Here is an 18725-nt window from a genome sequence, read left to right on the forward strand (position 1 = left end):
CCCGCGGCCCCGCCCCGGCCCCTGCGGGCGGCCCCTCCGGCGCTGGCGGTCCCGGCGCGCAGCCCGCCGGGGTGGCGGGTGGCAGGAGGCAGCGGCTTCGTGCAGATTTAATTTTCCCGCAGTCCGGGCGCCCCAGAGCCGGAGCCCCAGCCGAGGAGGTGGCGCTCGCAGCCGCGTCCCAGCCCCGCCGCCGCCCGCGCCGAGACCCAGCCAGCGGCGGCGCAATCCCGGCGCTCGGGGCTCCGCGCTGCCCGCGCCCCGCCGCCCCCGCTGCCCGCGCCCCCACGCCCCTCTCCCCGTCTCCCGCACCCTCTCCACCCCCGCCACGGCCGCACGCCCCTCGCCCTGGGCGGGTGACCGCGACTCCCCGCGCCCCTCTTTGCCTCGCCCCACTGACCCCCCCCAGCGCCGCGCGGCGTCACCCGCGCCCCTCTTCTCTCCGCGGCCCCCGCTCTCCGCCCCTTCCCTCTCTCACTTCCCACGCCCCCTCGTCGCGCTGCTCTCCTCCTCCCCTTGCGCCCAGCCCCGTCTCCCGAGTTGGGGGAGCGCCCAGGGCTCCAGTCGCCGGAGGAGGCGTGAATCGCGCAGGAATTGACTAATTTGGGGTAGGGGTGCGGTGGGTGATGGAGCAGCCCGAGGACATGGCGTCGCTCAGCGAGTTCGACTCCTTGGCGGGCAGCATCCCGGCCACCAAAGTGGAGATCACCGTGTCCTGCAGGTGAGCCGCCCGCTGCCCGGGTCCCCCTGCCCCGCCCCTGGGCCGGAGCCCCACGGTTCCTGCAGCTTCGACCCCCTACCTCCATGAGTCCCCTTCCCAGAATGTCCTCGTCTCTAGTTCGCCCCCCTACCCCTTGCCAGAAGCCCCTGGCCACTTGCGGGTAGTGACGGCAGAAAGGGACGCCCAGCTGGGGTCACAGCCCGGAAAGTTTGCACTCCAGGCTGTTGCTTGGAGGACGGCAGGAAGACACGGGAACAGAGGTTCCGCTGCCTGAGTGGGGAAGGGGAGAGGGAGCAACACTACCCCAGGATCTTTGCTCAGGTTGCCTCTGATCAGACCCTCCCCAAATGGAGGATCCAGTGATTTGACCCATCACTCCCAGGCATGCCCAGCCCTTTTGTGGCCTCCTTTCCGGTGACCTCTGCCCCAGCGTCCTCACCCCCACCCCAGTATTCCAAAACCTTTCTTCTCCTTCAGCAAGGCAGAGCTCAGATGGACTCAGTCAAACGGAGCGTGGAGAACCCACAACTTAACGTGTCACTCTTAAAAAACAACAACAAAAAACCCCAATAACTTGGGTCAAAAAAATCTCAAGGCAAAAGAATGGAACTGTGTGAAATTCTAGAACCTAGCAGGGAGGAGGGGGAGTGTGCTGGTGGGCTCCCAACCCCCATCCTCAGTCCTGTTATGCCAGGCATGGGGTGACTCCTTTGAGCAGAGCTCTCCCAGGTTCACCTAAAGGAGGGGGCCACTCAGGCAGTAGGAAGATAGGGGTGGAGAAGGGGGATTCCCTGATCGCTGCCTTGCTAGGACTGTGAGGGTCACAGTGGTCCAGACATAACCTATCTTGAGGTTTCTCTGGAGGTGCCATGCATGGCCCCAATAGCATTTCCAGAACCCTGGCTGCACCCTTGGTCCAAGTCGTCCATCCCATCTTTAGTGCGATTCTATGTCCATCTTGGTGTCCTTCCTAGCTCCCCTGCTGTATGTTACAAAGTTGTGACATTGGAGAGGTATAGGTAGAGCTGAGTGTGAAAGACAGCAGACTCGGGGCTTTCTCCTGAGGACTTGGGGGCCTGGGGAAGTGAGGGCTGATGAGGTGGAACAATGATCCCCCAGGCAGACCCTCCAGGGGGCTCCTGTGGCAGTTCCCAAATGCCTCTCCCTCTGGGTCCCACACCCAGCACTGCCAGAGCCCTCTCCAGCGCCATTTGCATCTTGTCATTCCTCTGCTGGGCATTCCTGATGGCCCATTAGCTCCTGTCTCACCTCCTTCTGTCAGCAGCTGCATGGCCTGCCCTCCTCCTGTGTGCACAGCCCTGCCTGGCACTCCTGCCAGTCTTCAACCAGTGCCTGTCATCTTCAGTGTTCAGGTCATCCCCGAGCCTTTCTGCTTCCCAGCCTCTGAACAAGCCCATTCCCCAGTTTGCCACTGCCTTCTTGTCCCCACTCTGAAAAGCCAGGCCTCGTGTGTCTTCTCTTCCACGAACCCTCTCAATCCAATCTCTGCCTTCTGTATCCCCTTGGGCCCTGGATGCTCAGTCCATGCCGAGGACCCCCTTAGGGGATCTCAGATGTCCGAACACTGCCCCTCTTCCCCAGAGTAACTGACGCAGGGATTCCCACCCTGTGCAGACCCTGAACCCACTGCTCCCGTGGAGGGGAAAGAAGACAGGGCATAGGATCTTGTAGCTCACAGACATCTTGTCACAGAATCTGTGATTCACCAGTTGGTGCAACCTTTAAGCCTCAGTTTCCCTGTTTGTCATGTGCATGTTCTTGGGGAGAAACCTCCTAGCTCTCATGCTCAGAACAGCACCCGGCACACAGTGGACAGGAAAGAGGCGCAGAAGCACCTAGCATGCTTCTCTGCACTTGCTTGGCACACAGTAGGTACTCAGTAGCTCTGATGAGTACCCAAAGGCAGTGATACTTGGTACCTCCTGGGTGTGATGCACCTGCGTAAGAGGTCCCTGAGTTCCTGGAGGGGGGGGGGTCTTCCCTTGAAACACAGGGAGGGAGAGAGAACAATCCGGGTGGTCTTGAAGTTGTATGTCTAGCTCTGCTTCAACCAGGGCCACCTCTCCGGGGCTCTAGAGCAGAGAGACAGATACTCACAGTGTGGTCACCAGTTACAGAGAGCCGAGTCCCTCCCACCTGCACCCTGTGCCAGCACCAACGGACCCCAGGGGAGGAAGTCATGGAATGTCCTGCTCTGAGCATCTGTGTGGCCCCTAATGGGGAGGGGAGCAGTGGGGCAGGCAGCAGGGCTGGTGGGTGAGCACTTGGGGGCTTCAGGATGGCGGGCAGGGGGAGCAGAGTTTCAGAGAAGACTGGGGGTTGCTATTCCTGCTCCCAGTTCCCTCCCCACCCCCTTACAAAGGCTCCTGCAGCCCCAGGAGCTGTGTGCGCTGAGCCTAGGAATTGTTCTGGCCACCTGCCAGGCCTGTCCTAGGCACTCCCAGCTGAGTGAGGCTGCCTGGTGCAGGGGCCCAGCCAAGCCTCTGCAGAAGGTAGATGACACCGTGGCACGGATGTGTTTGGGTCCCTGCTTCACATAGAGGACATCCTGGGCTAATCTGCAGTCCACCCCCAAACAGTGACTGTTACCAAAGATTTAGCGAGTCTTTGGTTGTTGGGCGCGGTGGTTAAGAGTGCCCAGGAGGGTAGGAGGGTAGCTCAGTGATTTGGCACGGACCCCAGCTCTGCAAAGCAAACCAGCAAGCGTTGTAAAAGAATGTGAGCCTGGCCTCTGTCTCCCTGGGTTCAAATCCCAGCTCTTGAATAAGCTCTTTAGCCTGCCTGTGCCTCAGTTTCCTCCTCTGTAAAGGCAACATAGTAATCCTTATCAGTTACAAGGATTCAGTGGATTGATCCATGAATAGTAATTTGTTATTTGACATCTGTCAGTAAGTCAAGATCCTTCTCGATCGCTGATTCCAGGATTTGTCTGGGTTCTCGAAGTTGGTTGAGCTAGAGATTTTTTTTTTTTTTTTTTTGTGGTCTTGGAGTTTGAACTTGGGGCCTTGCACTTTGCTGGGAAGGCACTTTAATACTGGAGCCACACCCCCACCCTTTTTGGGTTGGTTATGTTTGAGATGTGGTCTCACTTTATGCCTGAGTTGGCCTGGACCACTGTCCTATCCTTTCTGGAGTAACTTGGATGACAGGCAGGTACCACCATGCCCAGCTGTTGGTTGAGATGGAGTCTCTTGTTTGCAAGTAACTGGGATTACAGGCTTGTTCCATGGCACCGGCCTAATTCAGAACTTCTTAGAGGTTATTTTGAGCGTGGCTCATGGCGAATGGTTCCAGGTCTCCAGGAATCCCTTGTGTGGTGCTGGGGTTTGGGCCACTGTGATGGTTATGAGTAACATTTTTTATGTCACAGAAGACCTTCACACTTGGGCAGGGTCCTGCCATGCACAGTGCCACAGGGAAGGCCCGGTGGCATTCTCGGTTCTCGTGCTGGGGTCTCTGAGCAGCTGCCCTCTCCCGCCAGCTGGCAGGGGGCTGGCGGGCAGCTGTCGCCTCTGCCCCAGAGGCGCTGACGTCTGCTGCCCCAAGGCCTGTGAGGCAGCACAGCTCAGGAGCTGCACCCTGGTCTTCTCCGAGGGGTGTGAATCCGCTCTGAGGCTTCTTTCTGACAGGCAGGGGGAGGGCGGCAGTGGGGAGGATGGGGCCTGGGGGCATGGTGGCAGCTGTCAAAGCCAGCACTGGGAGAAGATATCCACACGACAAGGCACTCAGTTAGCAGAGCCAGGAGAGTAATGAGAGCAGTGCGCAATGAGCCCTTACCAGGGCCAACCACTGTGACCCCTCTGCACTTGACCACTCGCTCCTGCTCCCGCCTGCTCGCTCCAACAGCACTGTTCCACAGGTCACATGGTTAGGTGACCAGCAGCCTGGTGACTTGGATCCAAAAGAATTGACACCTGCCACTTTCTCTGCATCTGAAGTCCAGGCTCCGCCCAGCCCTGGGTCTCACTGGGCTGAGGCCAACTGCCAGGGGCTGTGGTTTCACCCAAGGCATGGGGGTCTCTGCCCGGCTCACTGGTTCTTGGCAGAATTCACTTCCTCGCAGCTGCAAGATGAAAGTCCTGGCGTCTGGACCAGAGTGCCTCTCCCCTCCCCAGGGCTGCCCCCAGGCCCTGCCATGTGGCCCTTTCATGGTATGGCAGCCAGTGGAGGCCCTCCTGTAGCCACTGCATCTTTTGAAGCTCATGACATTCCATGAGATAGATAGTAGCGTTTTCTCTGTGCTGATTAAGAAACCAAGACTCAGCTTGGCTAAATGACCTGCCCAATGTCACACAGCCAGTACCCATCTGGAGAGGAAGATCCAAGTCCAGTTCCCTCAGACTTCAAAGCCCTGAGGGCTTCTTGTGGCTGAAGCTTAGTCTCCATGGAGGTTGCAGTGTGGCCCAGTACCCACTATTGTAGGCACGACCACAAGGCAGGCAGGCGGTCTCTACGGGGATGGGAGAAGCCTTGCTTGCTGGCTCAGAGAGGCAAATGCAGCCCTGGGGAGGCCCAGAAAGCAGAGACCACAGAGTCATGGGTTGAAAGCCAGCCTTCCATGAGTCCAGACCCCAGGATAGTGGCTGACCATACCTTCTCTCCCAGCCTGCAGTCCTCCCTGCTTAGGCCCCAGGGCATGGATGCAGATGAACCACTATTGGGAAGGAGGAAGTGGGAAATGAGGGCTGGGAAGCTCTGAGACAGAGTCAGGTTCAGTAGGGGTGCTTCACCTGTAAATAACAGAAAATGTGACTGCTAGTGGCTCAAACTTGAGGCACATTTGTTTCTCTTAGACTTCAGTGAGTCTGGATGTAAGTTATCTTTGGGCTGATTTGTCAGACCACTTTGCTATGAGGACCCCAGCTATCATTCTACTCTGCTGTCACCCAGTGGGTGAGCCTTATTGTTACAAAATGGCTGCCTCTGCACCAGGCATCACTACCACATCCAAAGACACTAAACAAGACATAGGCCTGTCTTTGAACAGTTGCTTTTATCTAAAAAGCACAATCCTTCTCCCAAATCTCTTAGCAGACTTTCTATTTCAGTGGTCAAAGTTGGGTCCTATGTTTATCTCTAAAGACAGGGGTCTGCCTTCCCTGACTGGAGGACATTATTTGCTTAATAAAATAATTAATGACTGGAGGAGAGCGCTGTGCCCTTGGGTACTGAGAGGCAGTGCACTCAGAGACCTGGGCCAGACCTGCTAAGTCCTGCAGCCTCAGTCTGCCCATCTGTGGCATGGCAAGAAATGCCGGCCCTGCCTACATCCTCCACGGTAGTCATGGAGACAGGAGATTAAGTCTGGGGTTTTATATGCTCTGGAGATGGGGCACAAATTCACTTCCCTCAGACTTCTTTAAACGAATAAGCTTAACGAAAGTGGTACCAGTCACTGAACACTCCTGACTCGCTCGCTCGCTCGCTCGGTAATTGGTATGGATCTTCACCTGGTATTGTGTCCTCTGGGCCCAGTGCCGTTCTAAATGCTCCTCTATAGCTGTGAACCAGGCAGACCAATGGCCCCCCACGCAGGCCTCGCGTGGGGACAGGAGAGGAATATAAATATGCTTTTTTATCAGAGCTGGGATGGAACCCTGGCCCTTGCACATGCTAGGTCACGCCGTACCTCTGAGCCCTTGTTTTTTTTTTTTTTCTTGAGACAGGCATTCTTGAATTCACTATGTAGCCCAGGCTGACCTGGAACTTTTAATCCTCCTGCCTCTGCCTCCTTAGTGCTGGGATTACAGGTGTTCCCCACAACACCCAGCTATATGGTTTTTATTAAGCAAATAATGTCTGATACTTGCACTGCAGATAAGTTCATTGCTAGAGGGGATTCTTTAGACAGGTCAGGCAGGTGACATCTGAGCTGAGATCCAAAGGGGATGAGGAGGAAGCATTTTTTGGGCAGGGAGAAGAGCAGGGGCAAAGGCCCTGTAGCAGAAAAGACCTTGACATACTTGCAAAATGCAGAGAGAGCAGTGTGGCTAGGTGCATGCATGCAGTGGGGAGACAGGAGGATGAGGTCAGAGAGGAAAGGGGGGACACAGAGCATGGCCTTGGTCACGTGAAGGAGCTGGAGTAATGATTCTAGCAGCCTTTGGGGTGGAGAGTGTTAAGCGGGTGTTCGATTGACCTTTAAATGCAATTCCCCGGTTACAGTGAAGAGAATGGGCTGGTGAGGGTGAGGAGAGGCAGGAGCTGGCGCAAGTGGCCAGGCAGGCCACTGGGGCCTCTGAGCAAGAGACAGTGGTGTGGTGGTGGTGACCACTTGGGGCCGAAGTGCATTCCTGATACGGAAACTGTCCAGGCTGGGTGGGTAGGACGGGGGGGAGGACAGGGGGCAGTGGGGCAGCTCCTCACATCCACTCGGCCAGACAGGTCAGTGAGCCCGTGCCCAGGTGAGGACACAGGTGTGGGTGACAGAATTCCCATGAGGCCAGGGCTCGTGCTCAGGTTTTTGGATAATTTTTTTGGACAATTATTCCAAAACTCAGTAATAATAAAAGCGCAGGGAGCTTATTATGACTCCTGGGAAGGAGCTTAGTCTGCCAACGGGAAACTGCTCTTTAGACCTTGCTGCAGTTGCTTGCCAGGGAGGCCTGAAAGGGGCAATAGCACAATAGCAGTGCCAGGGCTGGGTGCCAAGGCCCCTCTTCTCCCAGTCCCTCCTGCTCCCTGGGGGACAGAAGGGACAGGAAGCCCTTCAGCTCCTGTCTCCAGTTGTCCCCTGAGCCGATCCCCTGAGGCCATGGGCAGGAGCAGGACGGAGTGGTTGGGGCCAGGTGACCCATGTGGGCTAGGGACCCTGGCTCTTGTTGATGCAGGTGCTCCCCGGCATGAGTGGGGCTTGGGGAATTGCATGTCGTGTCGGGTAAGTAGGGCGCCCCGGGCTCTGCACCCCACAAAGGACCCAGCCTGGAGTGTGGGCTGGATCGGTGGCGTCCCTCTCAGTCCATCTGCCAGGTGTTGGTGTTAAGTTGCTCTGTATAGTGATAAGGTAGAGAGAGATGTTGGTGGCCCAAAGGTCCGCTCCAGCAGGGCTTTAGGGGCCGTGGGGAGGGGCTTCCCTGCCGCCATATTCACCCCAGGCTCCTTGAATGCTCACGACCACTCACCATCTTCATGCCAGGCCTTAAATTGCCATGGACTGTGCCACCCTGTTCTGATGCTCTGCTCATCTCAGAAAGCCCCCGGGGAGGGGACCGTGGCTGCCCCTTTACCGAGGGAGTACTGAGCACAGAGGGTACTAGGACCTGCTGGAGTTTTACAGCCAGTGAGGGCAGAGCTGGTGCTGGACTCTATGTCTCTGCTCTCCACACCTCTTCCACCAGCAGGTTTTTGGGAAGAAGAGGCCATCTTCTCTTTTCCTTTTCTTTTTTATTTTTTTGAGGCATGGTCTCACTGTAGCCCAGGCTGGCCTAGAACTCACAAACCTTTTGAGTGCTGGGATTACAGGCGTGAACCACCACACCTGGCACCAAGAAACCATCTTTTTTAACTTTAGCAACCTCATGGTCCAGGAAAAGCTGGACTCTAATGTGTGTTCAAGCTGCAGCCAGGCCAGTGTTCAGTGCAGTGACACAGCGCCAAGGGGCTTTGTTGGCAAAGACATGTGGTGTCACTTCACCCAGCACCTCAGGTCATGGGCAAATGTGTGTCCCTCACACTGGGTCTCCCCAAGGACAGGGCCATGTCTCCTTCAGTGCTGGGACCCCTGGGGACAGACTGTGCCCCAAGCCTGGAGCACCCCAGCCCCCACCCCACCTTCACTCTCCAGGGGAGGGTCCCCAGCTCCTCCTTTAGCACCATCGGGCCCCCACTTTGCCTTTCTGGCACTTTTCCCTTGGTGGGGGAGCTGGGTCTACTGCCCCCTCCCAGGCCCCAGGGTTTTCCTACTGCTCTGAACAGGAAATGGCTCCTTGGTGTGGAGCGGGCAGCAAAGGGGTGAGGGCTCTGTTTTCCCGGCCTCGATTTAAGGAACAAAGAAGCCAAGCTCCAGGCTGCTGGGCGGGCGGACGCTGAGGGTTTTATACTCCTGGGGAAAAAATACATTTCGCCTGTTGGAAAAAATTTCTCTTTGAGCTCTCCAAAACCAGAAAGCGGAGGAAAGCACTTACGGCTGGTCTGGCCCGTGCCCTCCAGGCTCGGGCCCTACTTGGGACACACGACCTGGTTTCCTCCCTCCCCTGGCTGTGTGCCTGGGGGGCAAGTCACTTTCTGTCTGTGAGCCTGTGAGTGTCAGGGGTCAAGTGAGGATACCTGGAGCATGTGCTTGAAGGGGGAGGGGGCTTCAAGCACTGCACAGGAGTGTGCTGGGGTCCTTGTCCTACAGTGGGGAAACTCAGGCCCTACGACTCAGAAACACAAACACAAGGGTGAGCTGGGCATGGTAGTGTACACCTGTAATCCCAGCACTCAGGAGGATGAGGCAGGAGGTGGTCAAGTTCTAGGTCAGCTTGCTGCTGGGTTACCTAGAAATACCCCCTCAAAAAAAAAAAAGAAAAAAAGAAACACAAGGCAGAGAGGGCTGACAGGAGTCCCTGCTCCAGATCTACAAGACCAGACTCAAGGACCAGCCCCAAGAATCTGCCTCTTTACACCTGGGAGCAGGGGTAGAGCCACCATGTCAAGGCCAAGAGGAGGCCCAGTGTCCTCGGGGCTGAGGTGGGGGACAGGATGAGGGCCAGGGACCAGAGCTGGCGATGTGGCGTGTGTCTCAGCCGATGGGTATCAGCACCCACTTCGGATTAGCACCGGGAGTGCGGGTGGGGGCTGGGCTTCCTGGGACCAGCCAGGCTGGAGGTGGCCAAGCCTCCTCTTGTCCCCAGGCAGGTGAGGAGTGACCCACTGTCATTTGATGAACGTAGTTGGGACCAGGTGCTCTGCATACCAAATCTCTAAGCAGCCCTGAACCACCTCGAGAGGCACAAGGGAGCCATCTGTTCAGACCCAGCTTGGCTGACTGCAGTCTGCACTTGAGCATTACACACTGCAGGAAAGGAGAAGTGGGGGCGCCCTGCACCTTGCTCTGTTCACCCACCTGGCCATTTCATTTGGCCTTTTTTCCTCCACAACTTGCCAGGCCACTGCTCTGAGTCTGGTGCTGGGCTGGGCTGGGCTGAGGCAGAGGAGGGAGCCTGCACAGGTGGTGGTACACCTGTAATCCCAGCACTTGAAAGAATGAGACAGGAGGATCCTGTCTCAAAAAACTAAAGGCTGGGGTGTAGCTCAGTGGTGGAGTACTTGTCTAACAAGCCCAAGGCCCTGGAGTCTGTCCCCAGCATGGGGATAAACCAATTTCAGAAGCGTGGAAGAGAGAGGGTTTGTGTTATCCTTAGGTGCAGGTTGCCAAGATGACCCTTGCCCCAGAGCTGTGTGAGAGTCCTGAGGTCACTGGCCTGGAGGAGACCCAGACAGTGGAGGGGTCTGTCCCTGTGTCTCTCTCTGAGTGTCATGTTTATTGAAGGAGTTGGAAAGGTGACCTCTGAGGTCCTTTCCAGCTTGAGCACTTTAAGATCTTACATAATTTCACCCCAGAACTTAAATATCTGCATTTGTTAAATGGAGACTCCCCCCATTATTTTCTAGCTCCTGGCAGGGCTGGAGGTCCCCCACAGTAGAGTTCTCTTCCGGGTTATAGCATTTTTGTCTTTTGTTTAAATCAAGACAGACGCCCCACCCCCAAACCTACACAGCTCAGCCCAGGTGTGTTCCAACCTTGGGGGACAGTTCTAGATGGACCTGGAGTCTCACCCGTGCCCAGCTGCCAACTATGCCACCTGACGTGGTTCCATCTGAGGTCCCTGCAATGGCCTGGGAGTTTATCAGGTGGCCTCCAAGAGACAGCTGGCATGGAGCAGGGCTGGTCTCCTGGAGGGGTGGTGGGGACCAGCAGAGGGATGATGTGCTTTGTGGCACATCGGAGAGGGCCGGCTGGGGGTAGCCGCTGGCATTCCCTCTCGTGGGGCTGTCACTTGGGAACCTGCTCTGGGACTGGAGCTTGGGTGACTCAGGAGCATGGACTGGGGCCTTCTCAGGACCAGAGAACGTGGTGTGTTGGCACCAGGCTGCCGCTGCATCTGTCTGTCTGTCTCTTAGTCTTTGCTTCACACCTCAGGGTCCAGATAGCGTCAGGTGGCTCTATAGGCTGTCACTGAGGATGGCATTGGTGATGGTGACTCAGGGTGAGGCCTCCTTCTAGGCTTTTCTGATTCTGCAGTTTGTGGGCCCAGCTGCTTCCGCCGCTCCTGGGCCTTGGTCTCCCCCTCACTGGGAAGAACAAATGCTCCCTGGGCTGAGACCCATTCTGACCTGTGGAGGTGGCTGTCAGGAAGCAACTCAGACTTGTGCTGATTGTTTCTCTGCTCTGGGAAAAATGGGCCAAGGGGCACAGCAACCCACAGGGGCAATGGGAATGGAGGGGAAAGGGCGACAAGACTTCTTGGGACATCTAGGAGGGAGGTGGATGAGGCTGAGATGGGGCTGCAAGGACTCAGTGGCTGCTCTGCCAGGAACCAGAGACAAAGGCAACACAGGTACCCAACAGGTGTCCCTTAGCACTCCTGGGGCTCATCCCTCGGGGTCTCTAGAGATTGTAGAGCAGTTTCATGCTACCCCAGGTCAGGGGAGGAGTCTGGGGACTTATCCAGGTCCTGCCCATCTCTGGCTGAGTGCCAACAAGGGAATGTGACTTTCTGGCACTCACAGTCTGGTGCAGGAGGAAACCTGGTGTCCAGGAGCTCCAAGGGTGTCCAGAGACAAGGCTGGGCATTGGCAGCCAGGCAGGCGGTGTAGAGGAGAGACCAGCTCGGAGAGAGTGGGTGGCTGCCCAGCCACAGACAGGCTTTGCTGGGCTGTGTGGCTTCCTCATAGCACCAGGTCACTGGAATGAAGGCTAGCACACGTGGAGGAGACCGGGCTCCCCCAGCCTCGGCTTCCATATCTAAAAGGGGTGATACTTACCCATCACCGACCTCTCAGGGCAGAGTGAGAACTGGGAGCTAAAGTGCAAAACTCTGGGCCCAACCCATCACCGAGAATGGGTGAGTGGGACCTGTTAAGGAAAGAGGCAAGCAGTAGGGGCCCTGCTCAGTGTCCCTGTCCAGAGCCTCAGAGCCATGTGTCAGCTCTGGCCTTGACCTTAGGAAAGATCCTGTTCAAATGAGTCTGCACCCCCTCAGCAGCAGGTGTCATTCATTAATTCCTCAGCACAGTGGAAGTGATGGGATAGCTAACTCTAAGTGGAGCCCCAAGAGTGTGTTGGGGGGAGGCGTGGATAGATGTTCTCTTCATTGCTTTGTTTTATTGATTGATTGGTTGATTGAGACAGAGAAGTGATAGAAGGTGAGTCTCTAAAAAGGGCTATGAGGCCAGGTATGGTGGTTCACACCTATCCCAGATACTTGGGAGGCAGAGATGGGAAGGCTTGTGGTCTAGGCCAGCCCAGGCAAAACTAGGAGATCCAATCCAAAAATAATAAAAGCAAAAAGGGCTGGGAGCATGGCTCAAGTGGTAGATACAAGGAAAGCTCTGAGTTCAAATTCCAGTACCACAACACACAACAGACACACACATACACACCCAGGGAAGGGAAGGAAGGGCTTAAGCTGATTGAGATTTGGCCAGTGAGAGGCTGAGGATCCAGGGTACCAACAACCAGGGCAAGTGTAGCAATGGTGGGGGAAGGGTAGGAGAACCATGAACCTCAGGAAGGTGGGACAGGAGTGCCTCCTCTTGGGGCCACCCAGCTCCTGGCAGTTCAGGAGCTTAATAAATGTTCATGAAGGCGCGACATTCTCCTTCTGTTCTGCCTGAGGCCAGGCTAGAGACAGCCTCCATCTGGGGCTCATTACCAACCTGAGGCCTGAGCCCCGCCCCCTCCCACCCTGCTAACTCCTCTCTCCTTCTTTCAGGAACCTCCTGGACAAAGACATGTTTTCGAAGTCTGACCCATGTAAGTAGTGACAGTCCATGACAGCAGGGACCTTATGACCAATTACAGCAGTCAGCTGAGCCTTACTGAGCGCTAAGTCTGTGCCAGGCATGGTCCAGGTACAGGGCTGGTAACTGTGTCCCTGTTAGCATCCAGAGAAGGAGTACTGGGGAGTGAGCCTTCCCAACCTTCATACTCGTGAGGTCTCAACACAACAGAGTGGGTTGGGAGGGGTTGGGGGGGTCTGGGGCAACAAGTCCTCAGTCCCAGGTGAGCCAGTTCATTTAGGAGGCCTGATTGGCTGCAGTCAGGTGGGACCAGCCCTGATTTTGGAGTGCAGGTTTCTAGCCCCGACCTTAACAGGTCTTTGGGCTCCTCTGAGCCTCAGTTTCCCCCATCACTAAAGAGGGACTGATGACGATAGAAGGCCTTATGGGCTACAGGCTGTAAAGGGATGGGGGGGGTCTCAGATGCTGTTCCTGCCTCGCCTCTGCACTGGGCTCTGTCATGACCACCTGTCTACCTGCCTTGAAACAAATGGCCCCTGACCGTCATCCTAAAGGGGGGCTCCTTCCAGGCACGCCTGTGTTCTGCTCCCTTTGCTAAGCTGACTCCTGTGAACTGGTGCGTGTGGAGACCAGTTACAGAGCTGGAGGTGTAGCTCAGACGTAGAGTGCTTGCCTAGCATGTGCAAGGCCTAGGGATTTTTCCCCAACACTGCAAAAAAAGCCCCAAAACAATAGTGGTCCAGGTTTGAAGGTCAGATTCTTAGGCTCACTCAGCAGACATCCCACCCCCTCCCCAGAGCAATCCAGGCTGGAGCCTCCTGAGGCTCCTGCCCAACCAGGGCTCCCCCCCACCATCTAGGGCCCACCTTGCCCTTGGCTTAGGGCTTAATCCATTTTTTTCTCTTCTCTCTCCAGTGTGTGTCATGTATACTCAAGGGATGGAGAACAAGCAGTGGCGGGAGGTAGGTCCAACCCCTCACCCACCTGGGGGCACCTGCATGTCCTTGACTGTCTGTTGTCTCTGACTCTTGAGAGATCCGACCCGAGGGGTTCTACCTGCAGCATCAAAGCCCCCCATGAGGGCTGGGGGACAAGCAGAGGTGGTCTTGTCCCTGTTGTTACAGATTAAGAGTGAAGATGGAGTAGATGGTTCCTCGTCCCCAGGACCCCCAGTCTGAGGGACACATGGCCTGTCCTCAAGGAGCCCCAGTCTGGGGAGACAGAGCAAGCTCCCACACATCTCTGGCCTTTGGTGCCTGGGGCATGACTACCTCAATGAGCCAACATCCCATCCACAACTGGTTTCCATGTTTCTGACTACTGTGTCCATGGCTTTAGTAAGGTGATCCCGCTAGGAAACTCACAGGGACTCCCCTCTGCTTTGATCAAGTCCCAGCTTCTCAGCCTGGCTTCCAGGCCACACCACAACCTAGGATGATCCACTTGTGCAGACTCGTCTCATTTCCCTTGCTCGTTGTGCCTTTGTCCTATGTCATGGGACCTTTGGAGAGAGAGCACACTTGAAGAACCCCAAAGACCGAGGGGGAGAAGCATGTCTCCTAGGTGCCTTCAGTCTCTTCCCTTCAGGAGTCAGGGATCCTGTTAAAACCTTGTCAAAGTCTGTCCCTTCTCTGCTCCCATCTGGAAAAGTCCCTCCGATGACCACCAGTTCCAGCCAGTCAGACTACTTTACCTGACTGACCTCATCTCCCCAGGCTTGTCCCCTCTGTCACTCCATCACCCCATCCCACAAACACAGGGCCTTCTCCTGCCTCAGGGCCTTTTCCCTAATGCTGACATCCCACAGATGCCTGTGGCCCCTCCATGCTTCCCTTGGATCTTGACTCCACTGTCACCATCTAGAGGCCTTCCCTGGCCCTAGTTTAACATCTCAACCTCTCCACACTCCTCATTCCCTCTCTGCTTTTTAATTCTCCTTATCACTTTTCTGAGTCTACCAGATTCTGTTCAGTATTTATCTTGTCACTGTCAGCTTCACGGGGCAAGAATTTCATCTCCTTTATTCTCTGCTCCATTTCGAGTGTCTAGAATAGTGCTCAGTACACAGCAGGGGCTTAATAAATAGCTGTGAAAGGAATGAATGGGCCTGGAAAGGAAGCTGGGCCTACTGAGGCCGACAAGATGTGGTGGCTATTGTCTCTTTCCCACCCTGGCCTCAGTCCCCCTCAGTGAGCTCCCACAGGAGAGGAACGGGGGGGGGGGGGGGGGGGGGACCTGGCGGGAGTCAAGACAAAAGTGCTGGGCACCCCTTGGCTCCTGTTTGAACAAAAAAAAGAGCTACCCTTCCTTCCTCTTAGAGACAGAGTCTGGTCAAGCAAGGACAGGGCTGAAGCCTGGGAGGTAAGGGGCAGAAGGCAGGACATTGTTTTCTTCCATGGTGGGAATATGGTGAGAGTTTCCTGGACCTTGGGCCGAAGCTGGCTTCCTGTGGCCTTCTCAGCTGCCTGCGGTGGCTGGAAATTGACCTTACTCCTTCCAGAAGAGGCATGTGGAGGGGACAAGAGGAGCTGTGACTAAGACTGTGGCCCTCTTGGCCTTGGCAGCCCACCCCACGTGTCTGTCCATCCTCAGCTGCTGGGAGGGACACCTGTGGGCTCTGAGTACTCTTCTTGGGGTCCTGGGTACCAACGCGGGGTCAGCTGGGAAGAACAGGACGCAAGAGTCCCCAGAGTCTGTGGACAGCAGAAGTGGTGCACAGAATGACCAATGTCCAGAGTCCACGGTGGGGACAGCACGATGAGAACAGCCACCAACGCTTCAGTAACTCACATTTTATTCACTGTCTCGGTGGGTGCCCGGCTGGCGTATCACCTGCCCTGCTCCATCACTACCACTCCTGCTGCTGACCAACGTGCCAGGAGCAAGAGGCCAAATTGCATCTGGAGAACATGCGGGAACTACTTCCGCAGGGGTGGGGCTGGTGTCCCTCTTTCCCTCTGGGAGCCACGTAGAGGCCCACTGAGGCATAAACCAGATTGCCAGGGAACCGTTTAGCCTACTTCAGTGAACTAATTACTTTTGCGGCCTTTTGGCCCGACTTCCTCCACATGAGCATCAGGAATGTGCTAATGTCCCAGTGATTCATTAGGGAATGTCTGGAAGGGCCTCTTCAGAAGAGCACTGCTCAGCGCACTGTTAATTACATTCTGTAATTGAGACTTGTCTCCATTTGGTTCAGGGTCCCCGATTGTCCAAGTTTTATTGGCACAGCTGGCCACAGGGTGAAGCGCAGGACAGGTGGGTGGCCTGGAGGTCAGATACACCGTGCATTGCTCCTGGCTCCAGCCCCTTCTGCAGGGGGAGCCTGTGCCTCAGTTTCCGCATATGTACGGTGGGGATATGTTTACCTTAAGACCTGGAGGTAAAGTGTCTGGCTCCAGAAATATGCATTGTAGAACATCGGCCTACATGGGTTTGGGACCTTGTTGGTGACTCTGTGCCTCTGTTGGTGTTGCAACAGAAAGCATTTATGGGATGCTTGGGGACATATCGGGCTGGGGAAGAGGGAACAGAGCTTCACCAAAAGTGTGAGTGAGAGCCGGGCGTTTGCAGATCAGAGGGGTCCTGTGTGCGTGTGAACAACCTCACGGAGGGGCAGTGAGAAGAGGAGTATGAGTGGAGTAGCACGGGACGCCAGGAGCCCAGGACGGGCGATGCTGCAGCCAGCATGCCACATTTGGCGAAAGCGTTTTGACTGGTCCTTTGGATTTTTAAAAATGACATTTGAATGTAAAGCCAAGCTGTCTGGCTCAAAGGCGTGTAGTGTGGAGCAGAGGAGAATGTGGTGGGAAGGATCTGCCTCCTGGTCCTTCAGGGAGGGCAGGACTGGCCTCTGGCTGTGGAGTCAGTGTGCCAGAGCCCTGTGCAGTTGGAGCGTGCACTTGGAAATTCTGATTTCAGAAAAACTGGAAGACATAACTCAAGGCACACAAGCAAAAATGGCGGCTCAGACTACAAAGGAGTCCTGAATGAGCAGGTCTGCCCCTTGCCGTGGAGTTGGGAGGTGTAAGAAAGGGGTGAGTGGGTGTACTGTCAGCTTTCCATGACTATAATGAAATGCCTGAGGTAATTACCAAGAGAAAAGGTTCATTCTGGCTCACGGTTTTAGGCGTTCTAATCTGTGATCCATGAGCCCCGTTGCTTTGAGCCTCCTGTGAGAGCACGTGGTGGGGCAAAACTACTCATATCATGAGCAGAGAGGAAGCAGAAGAGACTGGGGTCCCACAATCCCCCCGGAGGTCATGCCTTCAATGACCTAAAGGCCTCCCACTAGGCCCATTTCCCAAAGGTTGCACCACTTCCCCAGGACCACCACCCTGGGGACCAAGCCTTTAACACATGGGCCTTGGGGAGCATTCAGGATCTAAACCATAGCAGTGGGATTTAAGGACACTAGTGAGTGGTGGATCACTAGGGTGGAGGTCATAGGGAGCCATGACTGCTCCAGGCCTGAGAGTGGATGGTGGGGGAGGGACTTCTAGACAGGAGAGGGGCCTTCCTGGAGGGACACTACCAGCCCAGATCACCTCACCCTCTCCCTACTCTCTGATCTCTGGCTAGAGCCCCCACTGGTGGTGCCTTGATAAAGATCCAGGGCCACTGGTAGGGTCCACTTGGCCAGCCTCCCTGAGACAGAGCAGTGGAGAGAAAGGCTGGGAGTGAGACCAGAGAGAGAGCAGAGACGTCCAGCACAGATAGCATGGTCAACCCAGTGTGCAGAGGGGAGGCTAGGAGATCTTGGGAGGTTTCTAGGCTTCGGAGTGAGGACAGCCAAAGCCACAGGGTACAATTGCTGGTGCAGGAGGCTCCTTAGAGATCAAGAAGGCTGACCCCATTTACAAAAGGTGATCAGGCTCCATGCCCAGACTCTTGGAATGAGGGTAGCAGAGCCCAGCCACAGGAGTCACCAGCCTAGGGCACAGGCTTTCAGCTACTTCTGGAGGAAGAGGATGCGCTTAGATGCCTGGAGGTGGGAGGGCCCTGCTTGCTGATGCCCTGTGTGACCCACAGAGGGAAGTATCGGGGGTGGAGAATTCAGAGAAAACTCCAGCTGCCCGGGATGTATTGCTGCCCTTGCCAGTACATAGGAGCCAGTTCCCGCCATTGCCCTGCTGGTTTATGCCAGGGGAGCAAATTACCCGTTCCCAGAGTCCTGGCCCAGTCAAGCGCAGGGGGCCTGGCTCTCTAGGCTGGGCGCAGATGGCAATGTTGGAGAGGAGGAAGCTGCTCTTCGTAGTCCCTGCCTGTTGGGTTTCAGCTGATTTTAACCATTTGGGTCATTTTTATGCCTTCTGAGAAAGCTCCATCTTCCCGGCACCTAAATCTGTCACCACATTTTATGAAAATTGACTCTAAGATGTAATTTTAGTCCAGGAAATCAAGCACTATTTGCATCAAGCCCAACCAAGGCCTTCTGCATGTGCCTTCCCCAGGCCATGTCCAGGAAGGAAGAATCTCAGAATGCTCTTGCTTGGACCCCTCCCCTCGTGGGTCTCCATTTGGAAAGGGGTGGGTGATGGTCCCTGCCCCTCCCTCAGCAGGCAGCTGTCCTGGTTGAGGCTCCTTGGAAGGAGGGGATGGGACTCACAGAATCTTAGGGTGTCCACCCCAAATCTTAAGGTGATTTTCCTTGAGACAACTTGCTGAGTGCCTCCATGTAGCCTTACTTTGACAAGCACGTAGTGGGCACTGTCAGTCTGTTTGCACTGCCGTGTCCAAAACACCATTGACTGGGTGCCTTAGAAGTGACAGAAATTTAGAAGTCCATTATCAAGGTGCCAGAAGATTCGGTATCTGGTAAAAGCCAAACACCAAATTCATAGGCTATCTGGTGAGGCCCATCCCTTGTCACCCACATCCTCACCTGGTAGAAAGGACAGTGAGCTCTGAGCTCACTTGGGCTGCTTTTTTGAGGTGCTAGGGATCACACCTAGGCAAGTACTCTAACACTGAGCGATACCCCCAGTCTCTTCCTTGGGCCTCTTTTATGAGGGCACAAATTCCAGTCATGAGGGCTCCA

The 18725-nt window shown here is 55.6% G+C and overlaps 1 protein-coding gene across 2 annotated transcripts in view; it reads left to right on the top strand.

Moving 5' to 3' along the window:
• Positions 1-277: 277 nt before the first annotated feature.
• Cpne5 (copine 5) overlaps positions 278-18725 on the top strand; it is an 83052-nt gene continuing 64604 nt past the window's right edge. Inside the window, exons 1-3 of one of the 2 annotated variants that reach the window (XM_074082318.1) lie at positions 278-718; positions 12658-12698; positions 13601-13647. In XM_074082318.1, the coding sequence (XP_073938419.1) occupies positions 624-718; positions 12658-12698; positions 13601-13647 (183 nt within the window). In that variant the 5' untranslated portion in view covers positions 278-623. The remainder of the gene's footprint in view (positions 719-12657; positions 12699-13600; positions 13648-18725) is intronic. The other variant, XM_074082319.1, reaches the window with a different exon arrangement.

Source organism: Castor canadensis, chromosome 8 (assembly GCF_047511655.1).
Source record: "Castor canadensis chromosome 8, mCasCan1.hap1v2, whole genome shotgun sequence".
NCBI lineage: Eukaryota > Metazoa > Chordata > Mammalia > Rodentia > Castoridae > Castor > Castor canadensis.